This window comes from Protopterus annectens, chromosome 2.part1 (assembly GCF_019279795.1).
Source record: "Protopterus annectens isolate FY-2018-M chromosome 2.part1, PAN1.0, whole genome shotgun sequence".
Classification (NCBI taxonomy): Eukaryota; Metazoa; Chordata; order Ceratodontiformes; family Protopteridae; genus Protopterus; species Protopterus annectens.
Window position 1 is genome coordinate 502391166 of NC_056729.1, and position 24827 is coordinate 502415992.

General features: G+C 45.8%; 1 protein-coding gene across 1 annotated transcript in view; it reads left to right on the plus strand.

The window, feature by feature from the left end:
* LETM1 (leucine zipper and EF-hand containing transmembrane protein 1) overlaps positions 1-24827 on the plus strand; it is a 1101007-nt gene that overhangs the window by 700236 nt on the left and 375944 nt on the right. The window contains exons 8-10 of the mRNA XM_044062295.1: positions 3390-3418; positions 13333-13375; positions 18530-18553. Of these exons, the coding sequence (XP_043918230.1) occupies positions 3390-3418; positions 13333-13375; positions 18530-18553 (96 nt within the window). The remainder of the gene's footprint in view (positions 1-3389; positions 3419-13332; positions 13376-18529; positions 18554-24827) is intronic.

Below are 24827 nucleotides of genomic sequence, written 5' to 3' on the forward strand. Positions count from 1 at the left end.
GCGCTTAAAACTGACATCAGGACGTCAGGGTACAAAAGCGCATGACCGACGTCATTTCCTCAGTCTTTTTTGCCGCATGGTCCGATGCAGAAGCAGCGTTGCAAGTGCCGTTCTGAAATTTTCGATTGAGTTTCAGACCGAATCCAAGTTGTACCCGTTGGGGATTATTTTGGTTTTTTCTTGCCTCAGTGTTTTACCGGATGTCAGAAAAAGTGAATAACTGTATTTCTTGTGGGAAACAGATACCGCATAGGGATTATCATTCTTTGTGTATTCCTTGTTTGGGGCATGAGCACGACGTTGTTGGGTGTCGCTTTTGTGCTAGGTTCAATAAACGCACTATTAAGCGAAGGTTAGATTGTGCTAGGCTGGTCTTTGGGAAGCGGTGCAATTATAATATGCCGTCGGATTCTCCAGCGCCCGCTTCTGCGGCGCAAAGACAAAGCAGTTAAACCCAGGCAATATGAGTCGTCCGTTCGGACGCCGGTCCTTTAGAGGCTTCAGTGGAACCGGTGGTTCCGACGGAGACTTCTCTGGAGTCTCAGGGGGAGACTTTGATTTTGCAGGAGGTGGTCTCTCAGGAGGCAGGTCAGGCTGAAGGGGCTTCTCAAGTTACTGTACTCCCCTCCCTTCCTAGGGTGGTTAGGCCTTCTCCTTCAGTTTCCAAGGCTTCTCCCAGAGGCAGGCCAGTTTTAGCTTCTGTTGGTGTCACTCCTAGTTCAGCAGGGTCTGTGCCTAAGAAGCACATGCTTAAAATGGCAGAAGATTTGATTACTCTGATTAGAGGTTCTATGCCCCCCTCCTGATAAGAGGCCTAGGGTGGAGCCAGAGTTGGGAAGTTTTGAGCAGGCTTCGGATGTTTGAGTCTTCAGCTGAAGACTTGCAGGAGTACTCTCCTTATTCTGATTCTGATGCAGATGATTCCACTCCTTCTGCTTCTCCTCCAGAGGATTTTTCTTTTTCAGAGACACTTCATTCTATGAGGGAACATTTTAAGTGGGAAGGTCAGGACTTCTCTGATTCTAGGAAGAGGCTTAGGGAGTTTTTGCTGTTACCCCAGCATAGGCCCTTGGCTATTCCCCCTGTTCTGGATGTTGTGGAAGATGTGTTTGCAGAGGCTTCACTTAATCCTGATTCTCTGCCTCCTGCTCCTGTTAAACCGGATAGGTATTACAGGGTGCCTGAGGCTCATAAATATATTTATAAGAGTCCTAGGGCGGACCCAGAAACTATTCGTCAGGGACCTAAGGGTGTCAAGGCCTCTGTTGTAAAAAATCCGGTTCCTCTAGATAAGGAAGCCAGAGCTTTGGATAGATGGGGAAAGAAGGTCTATACATCTTCTACCTTAGCTATGAGGGCTTTGAATTGCCAGTTTCATATGTTGAAATATCAAAACTTTCTTCTTTCTCAATTGAAATCTAAGGTGGATGCTCTGGCGGAAGGCATTGAGTGTAAAGAATTGCAAGATTTGGTGCATGTCTCTGAACAGGTGGGTAAGCATTCATTACAGTGTGGTTTTGATGCTGTGCAGGCCTTGTCTAGGGTGGCTGCCACTGGCTCAGTTCTTCGCAGGCACGCCTGGTTGAAGGATCAGAATTTATCTGACCATGTTAAGACAAGGATTTTGGATGCTTCTTTGCAGTCTGATGTGTTGTTTGGTTCACCTGTGGAGTCAGTCTTGAAGAAAATGGAAGACAAGGCTAAGTCTATGCAGGCTGTTAAAGATTTTTGCAAGTTCAGCCTCAGTTTAGTAGGAATTGGCCTGCTAAGGGGTGGACGATCCTTCTTATGATTCTCAGTCTAGGGGTAGATCTAGGCGTGGTAGGGGCAGAGCTCAGAGTTCTTTCAGGCCTAGAACAGGAGTTCACCTGCACAATCTTGGTGAGGGCAGGGGCCAGTCCTAAACAGGCCCAATGACCTACTTTTCAGCTGCCAGATCCTTCTTGCCTGGCAGCACCTTTGGGAGGAAGGTTAGCTCTCTTCAAGGAAAATTGGATGTTGATTACCCAAGACAAATGGGTATTGGATATCATACACCAGGGTTACAAGTTTTATTTCCATACCTTGCCTCCTTTCAAAGGCATGCCGGACGTTCCTCCTCAGCAAAGACTAGAGGCTCGCAAACAAATTTCTCTACTACTTCAAATAGGGGCCATACAACCGGTCCCTCTGCCAGAAGTGGGCCTAGGTTTTATTCTCGCCTATTTCTAGTTCCAAAGAAAGGAAACACGTGGAGACCAATTTTGGATTTATCCATCCTCAACACATATCTGGACATTCCCAAGTTCAAAATGTTAACGTTACAACAGCTTTTACCTCTGCTGGGCAAAGATCACTGGATGGTGACTCTAGATCTCAAGGAGGCTTACCTTCATGTTCCTATCAGGCCCAGTTGCAGGAAGTATCTGCGTCGGGCTGGGACTTCACATTATCAGTTCTCTGCATTGCCCTTTGGCTTATCTACTGCCCAGAGTGTTCACGGGTTCTGGCTCCAGTGGTAGCTTTCTTCAGGCTAAGAGGAATACAGATCTATCCTTATTTGGACGATTGCCTGATACTGGCCCAAGAAAAGGATGAACTTCTTCATCATTTACAGTATGTGATGGCAGTGTTAAGATGCCTGGGGTATTCTGTGAACGAAATAAAGTCCAGTCTAGTACCCTCTCAGGACATGTGCTTTCTGGGTGTGAGACTGAATACAGCATCCCAGATGGCCTTTTGACCCCGGACAAACAAAAGAATCTTTCTTACTTCCAGTTGTCTCATCAGTCCAGGCTGACTGCAAGGACAGTCCTTCAAGCCTTGGGGTTCATGGCATCTTGTATTCTGGTACTTCCCAATGCCAAACTGCATATGAGGAAGCTACAGTGGTATCTCAAGAATGTATGGACACAGCACTGCCAAGAGTTGGACACTGTCATTCAAATAATACCTTGCATTCAAAAGGAATTTTGTGGTGGGCTCAGGAATGTCACCTAAACAAGGGACTCTCTGTGACCCGGCCAGAGGCGAGTCAGATTTTAACGACAGATGCCTCAGACAAAGCTTGGGGAGCTCATCTGAATGGAAAATGGGTACAAGACACGTGGCCTGCCAGACTTCAACATCTACATATCAACTTGAAGGAGATGTTAGCAGTCCAATTTGCATTGATAGCTTTCAAGGATTTACTTCTTCCAGGGCAGGTGTTGATTCAAACAGACAACACAACTGTCATGTGGTACATCAACAAGCAAGGCGGAACGCATTCTTATCCTCTATGCAGACAAGCAATGATTTTGTGGGAGACTGCTCTCAGTTTACAGCTAAATCTTCAGACAAGGTTTCTGCCAGGAGCACAGAACTCCTTAGCAGATGTGTTGAGCAGACAAATTATGGATCCCCACGAGTGGAAATTGGATCCTCATGTATTCCAGAGATTGACAGTGTTATGGGAAACTCCAGACATAGATCTGTTCGCTTCTCCACTAAATTACCAGCTGCCAAAGTTTTGCACAAAAAGGTTTCATCCCTCAGCTTGGAAAGTGGATGCTCTCTCATTCAATTGGAGCAATCTTCCGTGTATGCCACCTCTGCCTCTCCTCCCAAAGGTACTGCTGAAGGTCAGACAGGACAAGCCAAATATGATTCTAATAGCTCCAGATTGGCCTCGACAGCACTGGTACCCATTACTGAGAAGTCTGGTACAGGAGCCTCCATGGCCTTTGCCTTCGATTCCTCACCTGCTGTCTCAGGAGAACAGTCATTTACTCAGTCAAACTTCATTCTCTACATCTGACAGCCTGGCATATTCTGTTTTAAACCCTGGAGGGTCTCAGCTTCCACAACAAGTTTTGAATGTTATTTTGGAGGCCAGAAGGCCTAGTACAAGGAAAGTTTACGCAGATAAATGGAGGAGATTTTTATTTTGGAGTACAGCAAAGGACTTTGATGTTTCTAAACCTAATTCAATACCTTACTGAGTTATTGGCCAAAGGTTTGTTCCTCTCGTCTCTAAAGGTTCATGCTGCAGCAATTTCTGCTCACTATGACTGTGACCCACCATTATTTTCTCAGCCTTTGTTTAAGCAATTCCTTAGAGGGGCAAAGAATATAAGACCCCGAGAGCTCCTACTCCTGCTTGGGATCTCAATTTTGTGTTGGAGAAACTCACTCTACAACCTTTTGAGCCTGCAGGCAGAGTTGAAATATTTATCTTGGAAGACTGCTTTTTGTTGGCCATTACCTCTGAGAAGGGTTTCTGAATTACAGGCCCTTATGGCAGTTGAGCCTTTCTTAATTTTCCACAAGGATAGGGTGTCTTACCCTTCTTTTATGCCTAAAGTGGTTTCTAGTGTGGCTTTAAACCAAACTATTCATTTGCCTACTTTTATGCAAACCCCAAAATAAAGGGGAGGATTTTGCACACTTTGGATATACACAGACAGTATATTATTTGAGCAGAACTAAAGGGTTCAGGCAGTCTCAGCAGTTGTTTGTTTCTTTTGCTTTGGGTTCTCAGGGCAAACCTGTTTCAAAACAAACTATTTCTAAGTGGATTGGTTTTGTATTGCTTTCTGTTATTCCCATCATGGTAAGGAGATTCCAGCTGGGATTAGGCCTCATTCCACTAGGGCTACTGCCACTTCTACAGCTTTTTTAAGGGGGGTGGCTACTAAAGATATTCTGGAAGCAGCTACTTGGAGTTCAGTGCATACTTTCTCTAAGCATTACCACCTTCCACTTTACTCTAAATCTAGGGCTGGATTTGCAACTGCAATTTTACAAGGCATGTTGGCAGCTCCTAATGCTTTATAGTTTGGCCATCCTCCCTTACCTCTGCTTTGGGATTCTACCCATATGTAAGGACTGCAGCAATGTGAGATGAAGAACATAGTACAGTTTTGTACCTACCATAAATGTAGATGTTCAAGATCCTTCTCCCTCCTTCCCCTCTGTTGTTGAAGGTGGTGGTGTGGTTTGTGTTGTACATTTTGTAAATATGGTTAGTGCACGGGTGGTTGGTTAGGTTTTGCTGGTTTTTGGCTTTGGCCTTTCTTGTTAGGGCCTTCTGACATCTGGGGCAAGAAAGGTCATGCGCTTTTGTACCCTGGCGTCCTGATGTCAGTTTTAATACTTTGGTATTTGGGCCGACCGAGGACAGCGGACTACCCATATGTAAGGACTGCAGCAATGTGGATCTTCGAACATCTACATTTATGGTAGGTACAAAACTGTACTTTATGTAAAGATGGTATTGTAATTTTGTTACACAAAAGCAGTGCCTGCAAAGTCATAAACGTTTGTACACCTAACCTCCTAGTTGGTATGTTTCAAAGGGAGCCTGACAACACTACAGAGGTACTTTCAGTGAATTTGCGTCAAGTAGAATCAGCATTTATGAACTTTACACTTTTCTCCACTGTTATGAGACCTCAGAGTTGTTGTATATAAGTTTGGTTGGGGTGGGGATGGTCTCCACCACCATTTGGACAGTGCTGGTGGGCTTGGTTCCCTGAAAAAAATAGTTACATTTCACTAGAAATTGTTTACAGCAGATTTACTTTGCATAAACTGCATTGTCTGAGATGACCTTTAGTGAATTGGTGTGACTCAGTTGATTAAAGCCTGTGGTAACCCCTCATAATGTATGATGAATTCAGAGGAAGCTGCATGACACTGATGCAGTTCTTCTCACATATACTGACTAAATCTGTATAGTACTTTTCAAAGTTCTTTATTTCTTTCATATTTAATGTGCAAGTAGAGCATTAATACAACAGACTGCATCATATAACTACTCATCCTGACTTGACTTTGTACTAATCAGTTATACAGTAGCACAAAACAAGTTTTATCTTCATAATGGATTTCACTTGGTATTAGATTGATAGGTTCAATTGTTTGTGTTATTTCTATGTTAATGAGCTCTGCTTGGCACTTCAGCTGCCATATTCTTGCCTGATCTGAGAGAATAAGCCTACTTCTCTTCTTTATGTGAAACTGTTGTAGGTTACTTCATCAGTGACTCTATTTTCAAAGCTAATTCAGCTGAGATGAATACAGCAGGCCAGTAATGAGAAAAAAATGTTATGTGGGGCAAAACATCCCACATCTCCATGAAGGAGGCTGTGCCTCCTTCACTTTTCATAACTAACTTGTTACCAGATTTGTGGGAAGTTGCAGTTCTTTAAACCATCAGCCCATTTGGTACAGTAATCTCAGCTGAATGGACTTCATTCAAATGGTCGTTAAAAAAAAAAAAAAAAAAACGATAACATTTGTGATGTGAACCACTGTCATTAAAAATGTCCCTGTAGACTTGAGGTAGGCCTTCCATTTCTTTAAACACATTTCACTGTTTTCATTATATTAACTATTGGAGCAGTCTTTTTCAGCTTGTTAGAAATTTTTGCTTTAGCTTGACATGGTTTTGTTGTGTAGGTAACAAGCCATTGATCTGATAATGGTGTGTCTATTGTTTTCAGAGCTACCTAGCTATACAGTTACAAAGAGTAGTACATACACAGAATATGACAGCTGATAAGGGCAGTTTGGGTCTATCTAGTTTGTTTACAGGACAAGTAACTTGCTTATCGCTAGTTGTAGTTAACTTTCTTCTGTGCAAGATAGCCTTATGTTGGGCTGATGCCACTTTGAGTTCCTGTACTGTTCTCGAATCTATAGCCATTTTGGGGAAAGCTGTGCCACAGGTCTATAACTCTGAATGCAAAAAAGTATTTCCTGAAATCACCTCAGAGTTGCCTGTCTGCATTCCTAAATTGTGTTTCTTTGTTTTTATGTGGTTATTTTTTCTGAGAGATGTTGTTCTCCTGTGCCTATTGATTTCTGTAATATTTATAGGTTCATAGGCAAGTACTAGGCTAGCTGTCCTTGCGAGACATTTTAAGCCTAGCCATTTTCCCTTTTTGTGCTCAAAATAACCTATCCCGTTTGTTTGTAGACTGGCCTTGCCTATCCTGTGGTCAATAACTATATGTCGCCTCTAATGAAAATAACTGGGAAATATATTATAAATATATTTGAAAGGGCCAATGCATGGGATAAAGCATTTAGGAGCTGCCTCTGTCCATTAGTAGTACAGGTGGCCGTCTGAATCCCATTCATAGATCCAAGTTGCACTTGAATATGGACAAGGATGGACTTTGTTCTATGTAGCTGGGGAGTCTTTTCCAGAGCAGCGGTATCCTCTTTGAGATATACCTGTTCCTCTAAACCATTCTTTTGACATTGCAGAAGGGATGTAGATCCCTAGACCGAGTATTTTTGATGCAGTTTGACTTGCTGATGTGCAGTAAAACCCATCAGTATTGGGTCTAAGGATGCCTTGTATACCAGGCACAAGACACCCGTCAGCAGTCTGTAGGATACAGAGTATAGTGACAAGTAAGTCCATGTCGGATGTGATGTTTAGGCCTTGTATCCTTTTAGTAAGGTATCTCTGGGGATGTTCCATTTCTTGCATGTGTATGGAAAGATACATACCAAAGGGACATTATATTCAGTGACTGGCCTAATGAGAGCTGTATAGAGGGGGACAATGACATCCCTAGATCTAGACACAGTTCCTTTGTTTATAATTTGTGCAATATAGAAGGACTTTCTTATAACAGTGGACACATGTTGGTCAAAAGTTAGGTCACTGTCCACATAAAATTCTAACTCTTATGGGTGTATAGCTATGTTGTATGGGTTGGAGACGGTGGCATTAACAAAAAGAGAGGAGTTTGAGCTGGATGTGGCAGAGTTAAAGATGTTAAGATTTGCACTGGGTGTGACAATGGTGGACAGGATTAGGAATAAGTATATTAGAGGGTCAGCCCAGGTTGGAAGGTTTGGAGACAAAGCCAGAGAGGCAAGATTACGTTGGTTTGGACATGTGCTGAGGAGGGATGCTGAGTATATTGGGAAAAAGGTGCTGAGGAGGGATGCTGAGTATATTGGGAAAAAGATGCTAAGGATGAAGTTACCAGGTAACAGGAAAAGAGGAAGGCCTAAGATAAGGTTTATGGATGTGGTGAGAGAGGACATGCAGGTGGTTGGTGTGACAGAGCAAGATGCAGAGGACAGGAAGAAATGGAAACAGGTGATCCGCTGTGACGACCCTTAACGGGAACAGCCGAAAGAAGATGATGATGATGGGTGTATTGTCAATGTGGTGGTTCCCTGGAGTAGATGATTTTCCAGAGAATGCAGTACTGCATTTTTTGGCATTTAGTTTCAGTCCTTGATTTTGTCACTAGTTATTTGTTTGGGACAAACCTTTCCCACAGGATGGCTAAGTCACTTGGGGATTCAGTGACTGCCACTAGCTTGCAGTCATTGACAGACTCAGCCAGAGCCCTTTGGTATTGGCTTTTACTTCAGAAAAGTAAATGCCAAACAAGAGAGATCCTAGCACAGAACCCTGGAGGACTCCATTGGTCAGTCATCTCTTTGTGAAGGTAACTATGCCTATTTTGATTTCTTGTGTCCTAACTGTGAGGCAGTTGGCAATCCAGTGGGTGACAGGGTTTATTTCCAGTTTATTTAGTTTTTCTAATATGCCTGAATAAGAAATTGTGTCAAAAACTTTTGCTATGTAGAGATATGTTATGAGAACCATTTTGTCTTCATCCTTTGCTTTCTGACTATTTCAGAATAATCCACTAGGATGAGTAAACATGACCTGCCCTTGACAAATCCAAACTGAGATGAGTCCAGTGTTTGGAGGTTCCCTATGTCCTTATTGATTAGTTCCATGATAAGTCTTTCCATGGCTTTGCATACTAGGATGGTCAAGTTTTATAGGCTTGCAATTGCCTGGGTCTGTGGAAGGTCCTCCTTTATGCAGGGGAATGATTGTAGTTTTCCATTCGCTTGGTGCAAAACGTGTATGTAAGCTGAGATTGAACAGTGTTAGGGGTGTGGCTAAATTGTGCTTCATGTTATTGAAGATGCATCCAGGGATATTGTCAGGACCCATCAATGTAGTAGTTTTAGCTTTTGATAGCACTTTAAGGACTTGGTCTTGTTTGATAGCTGTACAATTTCATGTACATCTTGAGGGACAGACAGAGGAGAGAGAGGTAAAGTTATAGCTAAATTTATCAGCTAGTAGGTTCACTATATCTTCAACCTCCATTGAGGTAACATTGCCTACATTCAGGTCATCACATTGCTGTATTGTGTTTTTGAGATTGTAATGCCCCACCACTGGAGCAGTAATCAAGGAGCCTCGATACTCACCACTGGGAACAGTGGGGAACGTTCACTGGGAAGATGACAAGTACACACATAGTACTTCCAGATGCAGCTCTCTGCATGAAGTGTAGTTTCCCTCAAGAGCACACAGAACACCGTCAGTCTGGGGCTAGTTTCTCCCTCTTTCTCCACATCCCCAGTAAGACTCCCCATTGGCACAGCTGTAGAGTTGAGTCCTTAGCCAGGGTTCCAAACCAAGTCCACCAGTACTCTCTCTGCCAAACCTCGTGTTCCTGTCCAAGTAGCTGACACAGACACTCTTAGAGATTTGTTTTATACACACACACACACACACACACACACACACACACACACACACACACACACACACACACACACACACCTGAGGAAGGCTGTCACAGGTTTACTAGCTATGCCCTCTTCTGCCCAGACTATAAGGTAGTTCTCACTGCCACCAGAACCCCTTATCAGCTATTTTAAGGCCCTTAGTAAAGGGTGTCCAATGGGCAGCCATGGTGGTGCAGCTGTTAGCGTTAGGTTCTCCGGTTCGATCCTTGGCTGGGATGCCTTCTGTGCAGAGTCTGCATGTCTTCCCTCTGGTTGTGTGGGTTTCCTCCGGGTGCTCCAGTTTCCTCCCACATCCCAAAGATATGCTGTAGGTGGATTGGATACTCTAAATTGGCCCTAGGCATGAGTGCGTGCATGTGTGTACCTTCCATGGAAGGTTGGGCGCCGGGCTGGCAACTTGATACCGTAAAACTCCACTGCCAATCACGAGTGGACAGATGATCCACTGTGGCGACCCCTAACTGGAAAAAAGCCAGAAGAAGAAGAAGTAAAGGGTGTCCAATCTTACTGTATAATAATAATATTAACACAAATGGTAGTTTGACCAAGAAGCAAGGCCGTTAGGAGTGGCCCACACAGTGTCACCAAATAAATATGCAAGTACTCTCAAAACTCAAATATCTCTACACAGATCAGCCACATTGAAAGGTTTAAATGTATTTAATAATAAATAATAAAAGAATAAGACCCTACTAAATATATATTCACAGTGACATCAGAGTTCAAAACAGCAGGGAATATTTGAAACAGCATTGCAACACAGTCTCAAATAAATAAAGAAAAATATCTAAACTAAGCTTTACTATATTCCTGACCATATTTAAGAGAGTTACACTGTTCCCTAGAAACTTACTTCATTAGAGTAAGGCAGGTGTGGTGAATGGATCTTCTAGATGTTGTTAGGTCCGAGACAGAATGCAGAATGCTCTGTCTCACCAAGAGACTTTTCAAATTAATATCTAAAATATTACTTCTGTGATAGCTTGCAGAATGACATCATTTTTTGTCATCTGACTTTTATTTCCCAGGCCCAAAACAACCACTGATGAAGCTGGCTGTATTTAATATCTACCTGTAAAAATATACAGATAAGGGCTTCTCCTCATATCTCTGTCAGATGCTGGAAGTTGTAAAACAATTGCATTCCTTCATGCTTTCAAGACTAGTTAGCAGTGTTTTAGTGTGATTTATTTTTCCCTTATTCTCCATTAGTGATGGTTTTTGATGTCCTTTTCTTCATATGCTGCTGTATTCATAACACAAGGGAGTCCACCTGTGGTCGACTGTCGAATGTCTGGCCATTTTACAAAAGATAGATGCTACCGCTAGGGTGCATGTGATGTCCTTCATCTCTCTGTGCCAACTTCAGCGATAAACAGATATCGGGTACAAAATGGATGTCAGCATGTACCTACCTCAGAACTTTTCTGCCATCTGTGTGACTGCCAGCTCTGGTCATTGCTCCTTAGGAAAAGTGATCCGTGTGCCTCGTTCACCTTATCTGACTTCAGATAAGTAACCCATAGGCGGTTTTGATTATTCTTTGCTACTGCTTTTGGGTTTCATGTCAGGTAAAAAGGACAAGTGTAGATGTGGAAGACAAATTACACATAAAGATACGCATGAGATCTGCCTGTTTTGTTTAGACCAAGAACACGACCACACTTCTTGTACTGTTTGTCAGGTCTTTGTCCCCAAAACCCTCCAAAGTCACCTAGCTGCCTTAAAACTTTATTTAGAGAACCAGCAACTCAAGTTTTTGGCTAAAGCGATAGATCTGACATCAAGTCCCTCGGATGAGCCACCAGTCAAAAAGGCCAAATAATCAAGGCTTGAACCGAATGCTGCACCGTCCCATCCAGCCTTACCTCTCAAGACTGGTGAAGGCCCGGAGGCCAAGCTGGAATCCTCAGACCTTCCTTTGGTGGGTAGCCAGGAGGAAACCATTAAGAAAGTTGAGGGCATGTCCCAGAGGGAATCGCCTTCGTCTGAATCGGTCGCCGGAGGGAAACCTAGGCTCATCATCTCAGAGGGTCCGCTTGGGGTCTTGCAAATTGTAGTTTGTGAGGATGTTAGCACATACATTGTGGAATGCCTTCTGGCCCTCCCACTCTTCACTGTATCTCTGATACCATGACATCAGAGTCCCATAAAAAGAAAAAGCAAAAAAAAAAAAAAAAAAAAATATCTTGCTCTTTCACCGATATCCGCAACCCACGAACAACTTCCTGACTGGGAGGGCTTCACCCAAGGCCTTTTAAAAGCATTCTTGACTTTACACCAGGCCCCCACATCATCTACCCCTAAAGGTAAACTTGTTTTGGATGTCTCATCTGAAGAAGCGGGTTCATCAGGGGAAGAATCCCTCACTTACACCTCTCAGATTGCTTCCCCTGTGGGGTACGCTTCTCCAGAGGAGGAGTCCAGTGGCACAGATTCCCCAGGAGAAGATATTAATTTTGGGGAAACTATTGCTCAAATGAAAGAATTTTTCAAATGGGACAACAGTCAGGTCATAGAGACCCAAAAGAGGTATTATGACCTTTTGCAAATGTAGTCTCCTAACCATCTGCTGTACCTCCAGTGCACCCCGCCTTCTTGGATGCCTTCCTGGCTACCTGCAAGAACCCTGACTCCCAACCTCCTCTACCCAAATGTCCAGACAGGTTTTATAAGGTCCCTGAGGATGCAACATTTCTGTATAAAGCTCTTTTTGCAGATCCTTCAGTCATTACGGTGGCTGCAGACAAAAGTACTAAGCTACTCCTTTCCACCTCCCTCCTGCCCTCTGACATGGAGAGGAGGTTAATGGAGTGCCTAGGGAAAACAGTCTATACTTCTGCTATGCAAGCAATAAGAGCAATTAACTACCAAACCCACATGGCCAAATACTCCCTGACTGTGCTGGCTGATGTGACAAAACAACTGGGAGACCTCCCTGACTCCCCAGCCAAGGCTAAAACATCTACCCTGTTGAACTCCTGCACTCAGGTAACCAAACACTCAAAGTGCAGTTATGATGCAGTAGAGGCCTCATCTAGGGCTGCAGCTTCAGGGTCTGTCATTAGGAGATACTCTTGTCATAGGTTGCAGCCTCTCCCTGATGACATCAAGTCTAAACTCTTGGACGCACCCCTAGACAGTAATGATTTATTTGGTTCAGCAGCTGCTGACCTCTTCAAGGCCCCTCCAAGTGAAGGGCAAGGAGCTACAGGATTCGAGACATATTTTTGTCTCCCCGGTTCCATGCTTCCAAAGAAACTACCCTGCCAAAACCTTTGTGAGAAGGCCTACCAGAGAGATGTCAGCCAAAAGCAAAAAGGACTCCAGGAAACAGTCCTCCTCCAGGTCTGCGCACTCTCTTCCTGCTACCAAACAGCCCTTTAAGGGCAAGCCTGATAGCCTGTGACTACCAGGCACTTAGATCCAGACACCCCACTTTCCATGCATCTCTCTCTCTCTCTCCCTACTAGCTTGGAAACAGGTTACCCAGGACTCTTGGGTCCTCTCTAGTACAACAGGGATACTTCATGACATGGGAGAAAAAAACTACTCCCAAAGGTATTCCTCAACCTCCTCGAGAACAACTGGCCTCTTTCCCCCGGTTATTCAGGAGCTCCTCGATCAAGGAACAATTCAAGAAGTCCCCACATATACAAGAGGAAAAGGATTTTACTTTAGGGTGTTCCTGGTTCCCAGGAAAGAAGGTCCCTGAAGACCAATCCTGGATTTATCCCATCTCAACACCTTCCTCCAAGTATCCTCTTTTCGGATGCTCACTCTTCCTACCCTTCTTCCCCTGATTTTTCCCCAGGCCTTCTTAGTATCCTTGGATCTAAAATATGCCTACTTGCACATCCCAATCCATCCCTTCTTCAAGAAATGTGTCTGCTTCTTGGTGGGTTCTGCACATTATCAGTTCTGTACTTTGCCATTTGGTCTATCTACGGCTCTGAGTGCTTACAAAATGCCTGGCACCAGTCATGGCTTTTGCCAGGACAAGGGGAATCCAACCCTTCCCCAACCTAGATGATATCCTGACTCAGGCCCTGTCAGTTTCAATGGTACTACAACACCTAGACTTCATTTCCCTCTTGAGAAGTCTGGGGTTCACTGTAAATCTCCAAAAAATCATCCCTGATACATTCCCAGGATCATGTGTTCCTGGGGTGCGGGATCCTACAGGAAAAATGATGGCCTGTCTTCTCCCAGAAAAAAATGCATCTCTCGCAACTTACTTCAACGAATTACTCCCCCTAAAAGCCATATCAGCCAGGGAGTTTCTCAGGCTCCTGGGATTCATAGCCTTCATCATCCCCATGGTTACCCTTGCAAAACTTCACATGAGGAAGTTCCAGTGGTACTTGAGAACAGCCTGGAAGCAACATCTGCACCCCCTGGACTTCATGGTTCCAATGCTTCCATGCCTTTCCTGAGAATTATATTGGTGGATAGCCCAGATAAAGGTCAACCCAGGCCTGCCCCCCAAACGGGACCTTTTCACAGATGCTTCAGACACAGGTTGGGGGGCAACCTTGGGAGAATGGAGACTGAGAAACACATGGACCCCCACACAACAGAAACAGCACATCAGTATCAAGGAAATGAGAGCCCTGATGTTAGCCCTACAAATGTTCAAGAATCATCTCCAACCAGGCACGCTGAGGTGGTACACAGACAATACCACTGTGCTGTGGTACATCAACAAACGGAGGGACGGGGATCAGGTTCCTACCTCCTGTGCAGGTTGGCCCTACAAGCATGGGAAACTGCCCTAGAGAGACAAGTGAACATCCAAGCTGTCTAAACACCCTCAGCAGACAATGTGATGGCAGATACTCTAAGCAGGACCATGACCCTATCTCACGAATGGATGCTAAACAGGGATGTGTTCCTGGATCTGGTCCACCAATGGGGTATTCTGGATGTGGATCTGTTTTCCTCCCCCATGAACAGACAGCTTCCAGCTTTCTGCTCCAGGGTACATCACCCCGAAGCATGGAGGGTGGAAGCTGTCTCATTCCCTTGGAATGGGATGTACGCTTATGCATTCCCCTCCTTCCCTCTCATATAAAAAGTTCTGCTGAAAATTCAGAAAGAATAACCTCAAATCTTGTTGGTGACTTCCTTTTGGCAATCTAGCCAAGGGCAATCACCACAAGTTACCCCAACGGATGGACCTGCTCACACAGGAGAGGGGAACGTTCATACTCCCACAACTGTCCAGTCTGAGCCTTGCACTGTGGGTGATAAGGCATTGATTCCCTTTAGACACCTTTACACAGAGGATGTGCTTCAGGTTTTGAAGGAGGCCAGAAAAACAAATACCAAAAAAATCATACCTAGCAAAATGGAAGAGATTTTCTACATAGTGTCAAAAATACAACTTACAACCACTGGTGGTAGAACCTCCAGTGGTCCTGTACTACCTGTGTGAATTGATGAAGTCTGGAGTGTCTTATTCCTCTGTCAAGACTCATCTGTCTGCCATCTCAGCATGCCTGCCTGTCACCCCCACTTTTAGCTTCTAGGCTGGAAGTTAAAGTTTTTCTAAAAAGGGTTCTGCACCTCAGACCCCCAAGAAAGACCATTCCACCTCCTTCGGCTCTTAAGTTTGTACTGGAGAAATTGACACTACCACCCTTCGAGCCATTCAAAGACTGTTCTCTCCAACATTGTACATGGAAAACTACACTCTTGTTGACCATTACTTCAGCTGGAAGGATTTCAGAACTACAAGCACTTATGGCCTCCCATCCATTAACTATTTTCCATAAAGACAGGGTGTGTTTGCTTACCAAACCAGCCTTCATGCCAAAAGTGGTCAATGAGCTGTCCCTAAATCAGGCCGTCAACCTACCCACCTTCTTTGCTTCACCTCGAAACCCAGCTGAAAGGATACTGCATTCTCTAGATGTTCACAGACAGCTTAGATACTGTTTGGCCAAGACCAAGCCCATCAGTAAGTCAGACAGGCTTTTTGTCTCTTACCACCCAAGAGTCCTGGGACACCCTGATGTTCTTCGTGTTTCACTGTTGCAGTCATCACATTTGGGTTATCTGCTTTCAGTAGCCCTCAGTTGGCCTGATTATCAAAGTCTTGGGTCCTGCGTCGGTTGCTGTCTCATCTTTTGTAACATCAGGTAGTCAGGGGTATAAAGCATGCAGCCGACGCCATTACATCAGTCTTTCTTGCCGTGCGGTGCCCGAAGCAGAAGCAGTTCGCAAGTGCTGGTCGGCCAGCTCCTGAAATTTTCGTTTTCGAGTTTCAGAACCAAAGTCTTCAACTAAAGCTAAGTACTCCATTGGAGAAATTTTTCTTGCTCTAAACCGATGTCAGTAAAAGTCAATAATTGTATTTCTTGTGGAAAGCAAATATCTCATAAAGATTTTCATTCGTACTGTATTCCTTGCCTAGGCTCTGACCATGACATACCTCGCTGTCTGTTTTGTGCCTTATTTAAACCACAAACTATTTGTCGGTACATTTTCACTTCTAAATATTTTGGTACTCGGTTCAGTTATCCAGATATGTCTTCGGTAAGCCATCCGACTACCGACATTCCTAAAAAACACAAAGGCAAAGACAGAGTCGGGCCACCTAGGTCCAAAGCTGCTGACGATTCTCCTAAGCTAGTTGCCAGTTCGCCGGTACTCAGTGAGGCGCTTTCGCAGCCCCTGACACCGCTACTTCAGATTCGCAGGCCTCTACTGAGACCCATTCGGAGTCCGATATGCCGCGAGATGCTTCAACTGTGGAACCTGCGGATGTCTCTACCTTGGATGGGTCCGGAGCCGCTGTGCAGGCACCGGCTTCTGAGGGTATATTCAGGCCTACTGACTTGCATATTAAACCAACGCCATCTTCTTCTTCTAGGCCTAAAACTTGAATCATGCCTAGGAAACCAACGCACAGACCGCATGGTCAGGCCTCTATGCCTAAAAAACAAATGATAAGAATGGCTGAAGACCTTATTACTTTAATCAGGGGAAGCCAACCTTCCCCCTCTAAGAGACCTAGGACTGAATTTGCTTATGATACTTCTGACCAGGATTCTGAAATTTCTGTCTCCTCTGACAAGGATTTACCCTCATCTACCTATGAGGATTCTGATGCAGAGGACTCTATTCCCTCTGCTTCTCCCCCAGAGGAGTTTTCTTTTGGTGAAACCTTGCATACTCTTAGGGAGCATTTTAACTGGGAAAGGATTACTCTGATTCTAAAAAGAGGTTTAGAGATTTTTTACTACTGCCCCAACACAGGCCTTTAGCTGTCCCTCCTGTGCTGGACATTGTTGACGATGCCGTTTTGGAATCTAGCTTGGCCCCTGATTCTTTACCTCCTGCTCCCAGAAAACCTGATAGATATTACAGGGTTTCTGATTCTCACAAGTTCCTTTTTAAAAAATCCTACTGCGGATCCTCAGACCATTTCACAGGGACCCAAGGGTTTTAAGGCTACTACTGCCAAAAATCCTACCCCCTCTGATAGAGATTCCAGGGCCCTGGATAGATGGGGTAAGAAGGTATACACCTCTGCAACCTTGGCCATCAGGGCCTTAAATTGCCAATTTCATGTGTTAAAGTATCAGCAGCATATTATTGGATTGCTTAAACAGAAAATTATGTTGATTCCTGATTGTGCTGAAAATAAGGCTGTTATGTAGTCCAATCTCACCTACATTCTTACCCGTGGGTTCGGAGATGAATATCGGCTCCGACTCGGCCAAACTTTTCTAGTTCGAAGTCTTTCCATTGGCTGGGCTAAGATGCTATACCATGCTGCATTGCTCTATAACCCAGATCTCATTTGCTGCTCGTGTAGCTCGGACGTGGTCTCGCTCTTGACTGTGGCTAAGTACCTTTTTTCTTCTTCCTGAGAGAATTTATTACAAACAAAAGCTATTTTAATAGCTATTCCTAGTTTGGTGGTGTTTATAAAAAAATGTTGGTGTGTGTGTGTGATTGTTTTTGTGGTATCCCACTAGCTGTTTCAACGGGCTAGGCCCGTTTCAGTTAGAGGACCTAGTCTGTCCCCTTGCTTCCCTGTTTTTTCTAACTTCTGGTCTAAAACCGTTTAAATTAGAGGTTTTAGTCTTAGTCCCCTTCGTGTGTGTTTTACTGTTGGTCTAAAACCATTTAAATTAGAGGTTTTAGTCTTAGTCCCATTTGTGTGTGTGTGTTTCAGAGGATTGTTTTGTTAAAGTTGGTTAGTGGTAATTTTTCCCACGCTCAGTGTGGTGCGTTTGTGACTGTTGTTCGCCAGTCGGTTCAGTACCTGTGATCTTTGTCTTGGTGATTGTGGTATTTTCTTAAGATGTCTAAAGATTCGAAGGAGCACAAGCCCTTGGGCTTTAAGAAATGCTCAAAGTGTGGCTATAAAATGTCCATTACCAATGGGCATTCGGTATGTGTTTATTGTCTGGGAACAATCCATCTGCAGGAGTCTTGCAGCTTCTGTCATGCATTCAGTCCTAGGGTACTTCAGGAAAGAAAGAATAAGTTAATTCTGAAGGGACTTTTGAAACCCTCGTTTGAAGAGGGTCTGGAATCTGCTTCCAGCTCTAAACCTAGATCTACTAAATCAAAAAAGAGGTCTCTGGCTCCGTCAGTCTCCTCGGAGCTTCCGGAGAAAGTAATTAAATTAGCTTCGACATCCTCAGCTCCACTGTCCTCAGGGCCGCAGGAAGTGTCAGTGATGATGGAACTGGCATCGGCTCCAATTATATTGGAACCTATTCGGAGCCGATCGCCCAGTATCAGGCAAGTATCACCTGAGAGGAGATCTCGATCTCCCTCCCTGTCCTCCAAATCCTCCAGGACACTATCAGATGTGAATGTTGATAGGGTGGTGCAGAGACTCCTTCAGTCACCGGTTTTGGCTAAATTGTTCTCGGCTCTGTCCCAGTCGGCTCCAGAGCCCATCCTGCAACCTACTTTGATTCTTCCTCCTCCGAGCTCATCCCAGCCTTCGGAGCCGGAGTGCTTGGCTCCGTGTGATGTTTTCAAGTCTGTTCCGATGGCCCCTTCTGGCTTATCGGTGCTGACGTCCGCTCCAACCCCGTCGGCGCCGTCCACGGGATTCAGGACTCTGGATTCTTCAGTTGGGCCCGAGGGAGAGGCCTCGGGACAGCTTTTGGTTCCTATTCTCCCTCTCGGTGCTTCGGCTCGGGGAACCCAGACTCCTGTCGTGGCCTCGGAGGCTGGTCGTTCTTCGGATTCGGGGGGTGCAGCCTTTGAGGCCATGCGGAGTGCGCTGGCCAGATCGTCAGCGACATCATGCGGGTCAGTCATTCTGTACCCTGCCACTCCAGTGCGGGTGTCTGATCACCACCTATCTTTAGACAGCGGAGCCCCAAGGCCTCAGGGTACCCCCACGAGTGGTCCGCAAGTTTCTGAGGGCCCCTCAGAGTGTTTGTTTGAGGAGCCCCCTAGAAAGAAAACGTGCAAGAGGAAGCACATAGACTCCCAGGATGAGTCTCCCACCTCAGATACTGACCTCGAGGAATCGGAGGGGTCCCCCAAGTCATCCTCTGAGGATGTTTCTTTATCTGATATCCTAGAGATATTGAAACAAAGAGGTGACTGGCCATCCAAAGCTCCCTCCGAGGAGGAGTCGGTCTTCCTGAAGGCCTTTGGTGCTCATCTCTCCGCCTCCTAGGTGTCCCCACCCTTCAACGAGCTCCTGGATTTGATTTGTTGGAGGGTGTGGGAGAACCCTGATTCTGTGGAACCTGCCCCAGGAGACCCAATAAATTTCTGTCTGCTCCGCCGGGTAAGGAATTTTGTTCAAGGGGAGTCCCTGTAGATGCCATGGTGGTGGCAGCGGCCACCCAAAAGGAATTAGCCGAGACTTCTTCCTCCGTCCATCCTCCTAACATGGAGTTTAGGACCATGGACCGGTACGGGAAGCATACCCCCTTTTCAGCGACCTTTACCTTACGGTCGCTGAACTACTTATCTCACTTTACACAGCTCCAGAGAGATCTCCTCACGGAGCTTGGAGATGCTGTCACGGGTAACGTTTCTGAGGCGGTGGCCCAGACGGTTAACGCCCAGATGCCTACCCTCAATTCCATCGTTAACTCCTCCATGAGGCTGATTTCATATGCAGCCGAGGGAGCGAGTAGGGCAGCAAGCTCAGGAGTCGCCCTAGGGAGGCAGGCCTGGATGCGCCTTTGTCATTTTGCGGAGGCCTTCAAGTCTTCATTCACCGACGCCACCTTTGATGGTTCCTCTTTGTTCGGAACCAAGGTGGAAGACACCCTCACCAGGTGCGAGCAGGAGGGAAAAACTCTGTGTGCTGTAGGGGTCCGTTTTTCCCTTCACTCTAGGCCTTATCCCAAGGCCCAGAGGGGTGGAAAAATGTGATTCAAAAAATCACAGAGGTTTTTTCCCGGTGCACAAGGTGAGCCCCCCTCCAGAGGCAGAGGAGCGGGAGGTTATTCAGGAAGACGCCACCCTAGAGGCAGAGGAGGTCCCCGCAACTCAGGAGACCGCAATTCCTTTTGCGGTTCTCCCTATCATCGCTCCTGATGGGAGGCCCGACTGTGCGTTTCCGGAGCCAGTCGGGGGTCGAATATCGTTATATCCAGAGGCCTGGCAAAACATCACCCAGGACCAATCGGTTTTACGAATAATTTCCGGAGGTTGTCATTCCCTTTTCGTCAGATCCCCCTCCAGTCAGGAAAATCCCGGACGTTCCACCCAGTCAAAGGGATTACACGGCTTCAGAGGTCTCAAAGTTGCTAGAAAAAGGAGCCAACCAGCATTTCCCCCTCAGACCAGATCGGATTAGGGACTTACTCAAGATTCTTTTTGGTGCCAAAAAGAACAGGGGACCTGAGACCCATATTGGATCTCGGCCGATTGAACAACCATGTACAAAAGTCCAAGTTCCGTATGGTCACATTGCAGTCAATTCTCCCATTATTGGGAAAAGAAGTATGGATGTGCTCCATCGACCTCAAGGATGCTTACTACCATATCAAAATGGACAGGGCATCCAGTAGTCACCTACTCTTCCGGCTGGGAGCCAGTCATTTTCATTTCAGTTTCGAGCCCTGCCCTTTGGTCTCACCACAGCCCCCAGGGTGTTCACCAAATGTATGGTGGTGGTGATGGCTCACCTGAAACGTCAAGGATTCCAAGTGTTTCCTTATTTTGACAACTGGCTCCTCACTGCCACCACCAGGCATCTACTAATTCAGACCAGGGATGCCACCATCACTCTCTGTCAGCAGTTGGGCATAACATTGAACTGAGAAAAATCTGCCTTGTTGCCCTCACAGTGTGTCATTTTTATAGGTGCAGAACTAGACACCGTTCAAATGTGGGCGTTTCTACCACAGGAAAGAATCAGAGCCTTACAGCAACAAGTTCATGCCCTGCTCCCTCTGAGAAGAGTGAAGGCAAGAAGGGTTCTCCAACTCCTTGGGACTGTGGCTGCGACAATTATGTTAGTCCCTCTAGCAAGATTACACATGAGGATCCTTCTATGGCTCCTCTTTGCTCAGTGGTCTCTCCAAACGCTTCCACTTTCTCACCCTATTTTACTCACGGACAGGTGCAAACAGGATCTCAGTTGGTGGCTTTGCACCAACAATGTGGACACGGGGAAAACCTTCGCTCAGTCTCCCCCTATTGCCACGGTGACCACGGACACCTCCCAGATGGGGTGGGGGGCATTATCTAGGCAGGACAGTCCAAGGCACGTGGCAAGAGCACGAGATACATTTGCATATCAATATCCTGGAGATGAGAGCTGTGCTACTTGCGTTGCAGGCACTTCAGAGCTTTCTCCCTCTCTGGGACTATTTCAGTGCACTCGGACAATATGTCAGTAGTGTGGTATCTGAACAAGCAGGGAGGAAACAAGTCGTATCCCTTGTGCAGAGAGGCCATGCGAGTGTGGCAGTGGACAGTGTCTTCCCAATGTTTTCTGGTGGCAACGCACATTCCGGGGAAGTCCAACGTGATTGCCAACAGGCTAAGCAGAGCAATTCTGATGCCTTACGAGTGGTCCCTGAACCATCTAGTTGTGGAACGGATCTTCCGCAGATGGGGCCAGCCTTGCTGCGACCTTTTTGCCAGCCCCCTCAATGACAAATGCAGCAGCTACTTCACGTTGATCCCCCCTCAGGGGGAGTCACCCAGGGACGCTCTAGTCCACGATTGGCCCTCCAGTCTGCTATATGCCTTTCCTCCGGGTCCCTTGCTGTCAAAAGTGATTCAGAAAGCGCAATCCTTGGGAAGCAGAATGATTCTGATTGTCCCACACTGGCCTCGTCAGGTTTGGTTCCCTTTTCTCCATCCCTACATCGTGGACGTACCTTGGATTCTGGACCCACAACCAGATTTACTGACACACATGTCAGGGCAGCTCCATCCTTCTCTGCGGACCCTTCGGTTGGCAGCCTGGCTACTCCACTTCCGTCCTTAGTTAGGCTTCATCATTTTTCACTGGAGGTAGTTCATATTTTATCTTCCTCTCATAAGCCCTCTACTAGGAAGATTTATTCCAGCAAATGGAAGAGATTTTCAGTCTGGGCTCATACCCAAGGGATTGACCCTTACACAGCTCCAATTGTTTCTGTTTTGGAGTTCTTGTCTATGCTTTTTCATCAGGGCTCAGCATCCGCCAACATAAAGGTCCAATTGGCAGCGATTTCTAACTTTCATGTTGCTAATGAGCCTAGCCTGATGGCTCACAGACTCTGTAAGGCTTTCCTGAAGGGCGCTCTGTTACTCCGCCGTCCTTTTTCGGAACCTATCATGCCTTGGGATTTAAACTTTGTTCTACAGGCTCTTACTTCATCACCCTTTGAACCTGCAGCTACTTGTGATTTAAAATTCTTGACCTGGAAGACTGTCGTTTTAGTAGCCATCACATCAGCCAGACATGTTTCAGAGATTCAAGCTCTTTCTATAAAACCCCCATACTTGATTTTTCATAAGGACAGGGTTTCTCTCAGACCGAACCCTTCCTTTCTTCCCAAAGTGGCGTCTATCACTAATGTTAATTAATCTATTGAGTTGCCAGTGTTTTTTCCCCAGTTCTCAAACAAGGCATAATTTAAATTTCATCAATTGGATGTACACAGACAGTTATGTTTTTATCTGCGCAGAACCAAAGATCTCAGAAAATCTGATCAGTTGTTTGTTTCTTTTTCGGAAAACAGAATTGGGTCTCCTGTCTCCAAAATCACTCTGTCCAGGTGGATATCCAGTTGCATCTCTTTCATTTATTCTTCAGGGGGTAAAGATCTACCGTTCCCGGTCAAGGCTCACTCTACTAAGTCTGTATCTACAGCCTATCAGGCCAGATTGTCTATGGATGATATTTGTGCTGCAGCTACTTGGGCATCTCCTCACAGTTTTGTTACTCCTTACAAGTTGGACGTGGTATTTAGAGGCAGGTCTTCCTTTGCTTCCACAGTGCTCAGGAGTATTTTCCACTGAGCCTCCCAGGATTTAGGTGCTGGGGACGCTGTCCCACTGGTAAGAATGTAGGCGAGATTGGACTACATAACATCAAGAAGTTATGTACTCACCATAACGTTCAATGTATGTAGTACATCTCGCCTCACATTCTTACTCCCCCCCCCCCAACCTTCCCCCTTCCTGGAGGATCTGGAGGTTAGGACTGGTTTTCAGCGCTCCCTTCACTCTTGGTTTGTTCTTCCTTTCCTTGGGTGTTGATGTCCTTCATGGATGCATCTGCAGTCATAACAACTGGGTTGTCCTGTCGTCAGGCAGCCCTGCAGTTGGCCGGATTCCAAAGTCCGGGTCCGGCTGATGTCGCACTTCACCCGGCGTCATCTCTGCTGGTCTCCGGGTATAAAGGCATCAGCCGGCGCCATTTTCTGCAGAAGCTGTTCGCAGTGCGGTCGGTCGGATCCAGAGATTTCTACTACGAATACTACTTGAAGACTTCTAAAAGCTAAGTACCCGTTGGGGACTCTTTCTTGCCTCAGCCGATGTCAGAAAAAGTCAATAACTGTTTAACTTGTGGGAAACAAATACCTCATAAAGATTTCCACTCTTACTGTTTGCCTTGTTTAGGCCCAGACCACGACGTAGCAGCCTGTTCGCCTGTGCTTCCTTCAACCCAGGCGTCGGTCGGAGTTTGCTGAACAGTTTTTCGTTCAGAATTTGCTTACATTATGCCGTCGGATCCTCCGACTACCCAAATTGTTAAGAAAGAAAAGACCGACACTCGCGGTCCACGGTTTCGCCAAAACCATGGTGAAGCAAACCAAAGTGAAACCGAGAAAACTGTTCAAAGCACAGCTGAATCTTTGACTACTTCTGAGGTTCCTGCTACCTTACTTGAATCGGCCTCTGAATTTTTACCTACTACAGTGGCTTCTAGTGAATTATCAGACACCATCCCTTTGGATGTCTCTACCCCAGCACGTGGTGCTGCTAGGCCTCCTGCAGCCATGTCCATTAAGGCCTTTGCCAGGGCTAAAGCAGCCAAGTCTACTAAATCAGTGCCTGTTAAACCCCCCTCAACCAGGCCTACTTCTAGTTCACAAATGCTTACTCTGGCAGAAGATTTAATATCCTTAATTAGGGATCTCAATCTCACCCAGACAGGGCCTCTCAGCCCCCAGAAGAGACTAGGGCAGAGCCCCGAGCCTGTGTCCTCTGATGATTCTCGGATGACTCAGATATTACAGACCAGCCAGAGGCTCCTTTCTCCAATTATGAAGACTCAGATGCTGAAGAATCCATTCCAGCTGCTTCTCCACCAGAAGAATTCTCCTTTGAAACCTTACATGCCATGCGAGAACAATTCCAATGGCAGCAACAGGATTTCTCAGATTCCAGAAAAAGACTTAGGACCTTTCTGCACCTTCCACAACACAGGCCCTTAGCTATACCTCCTGTCCTCCCTGTTGTGGGCGATGCCTTTAATGATGTCTGCTCTGCACCAGATTCCTTACCAGCCCCTGCCAAACCAGACAGATTTTACAGGGTACCAGACACGCATCATCACCTATACAAGGCCCCTCTTGCAGACCCGAAACTATATCCCAGGGGCCTAAGGCAGTAGCCTCGACCACAGCAAAAACCCTATTCCTTCTGAAAGGGAAGCCAGGTCCTTAGACAGATGGGGCAAAAAGTTTATACCTCAGCTACTCTCTCAGCTAGAGCTTTAAACTGTCAGTTTCATGATACAATACCAAGAGTTTATGCTTGATCAGTTAACTAAAAAACTATCCTCTGACGACTCTATAGATAAGAAATATGTATTAGAAATGGTAAAT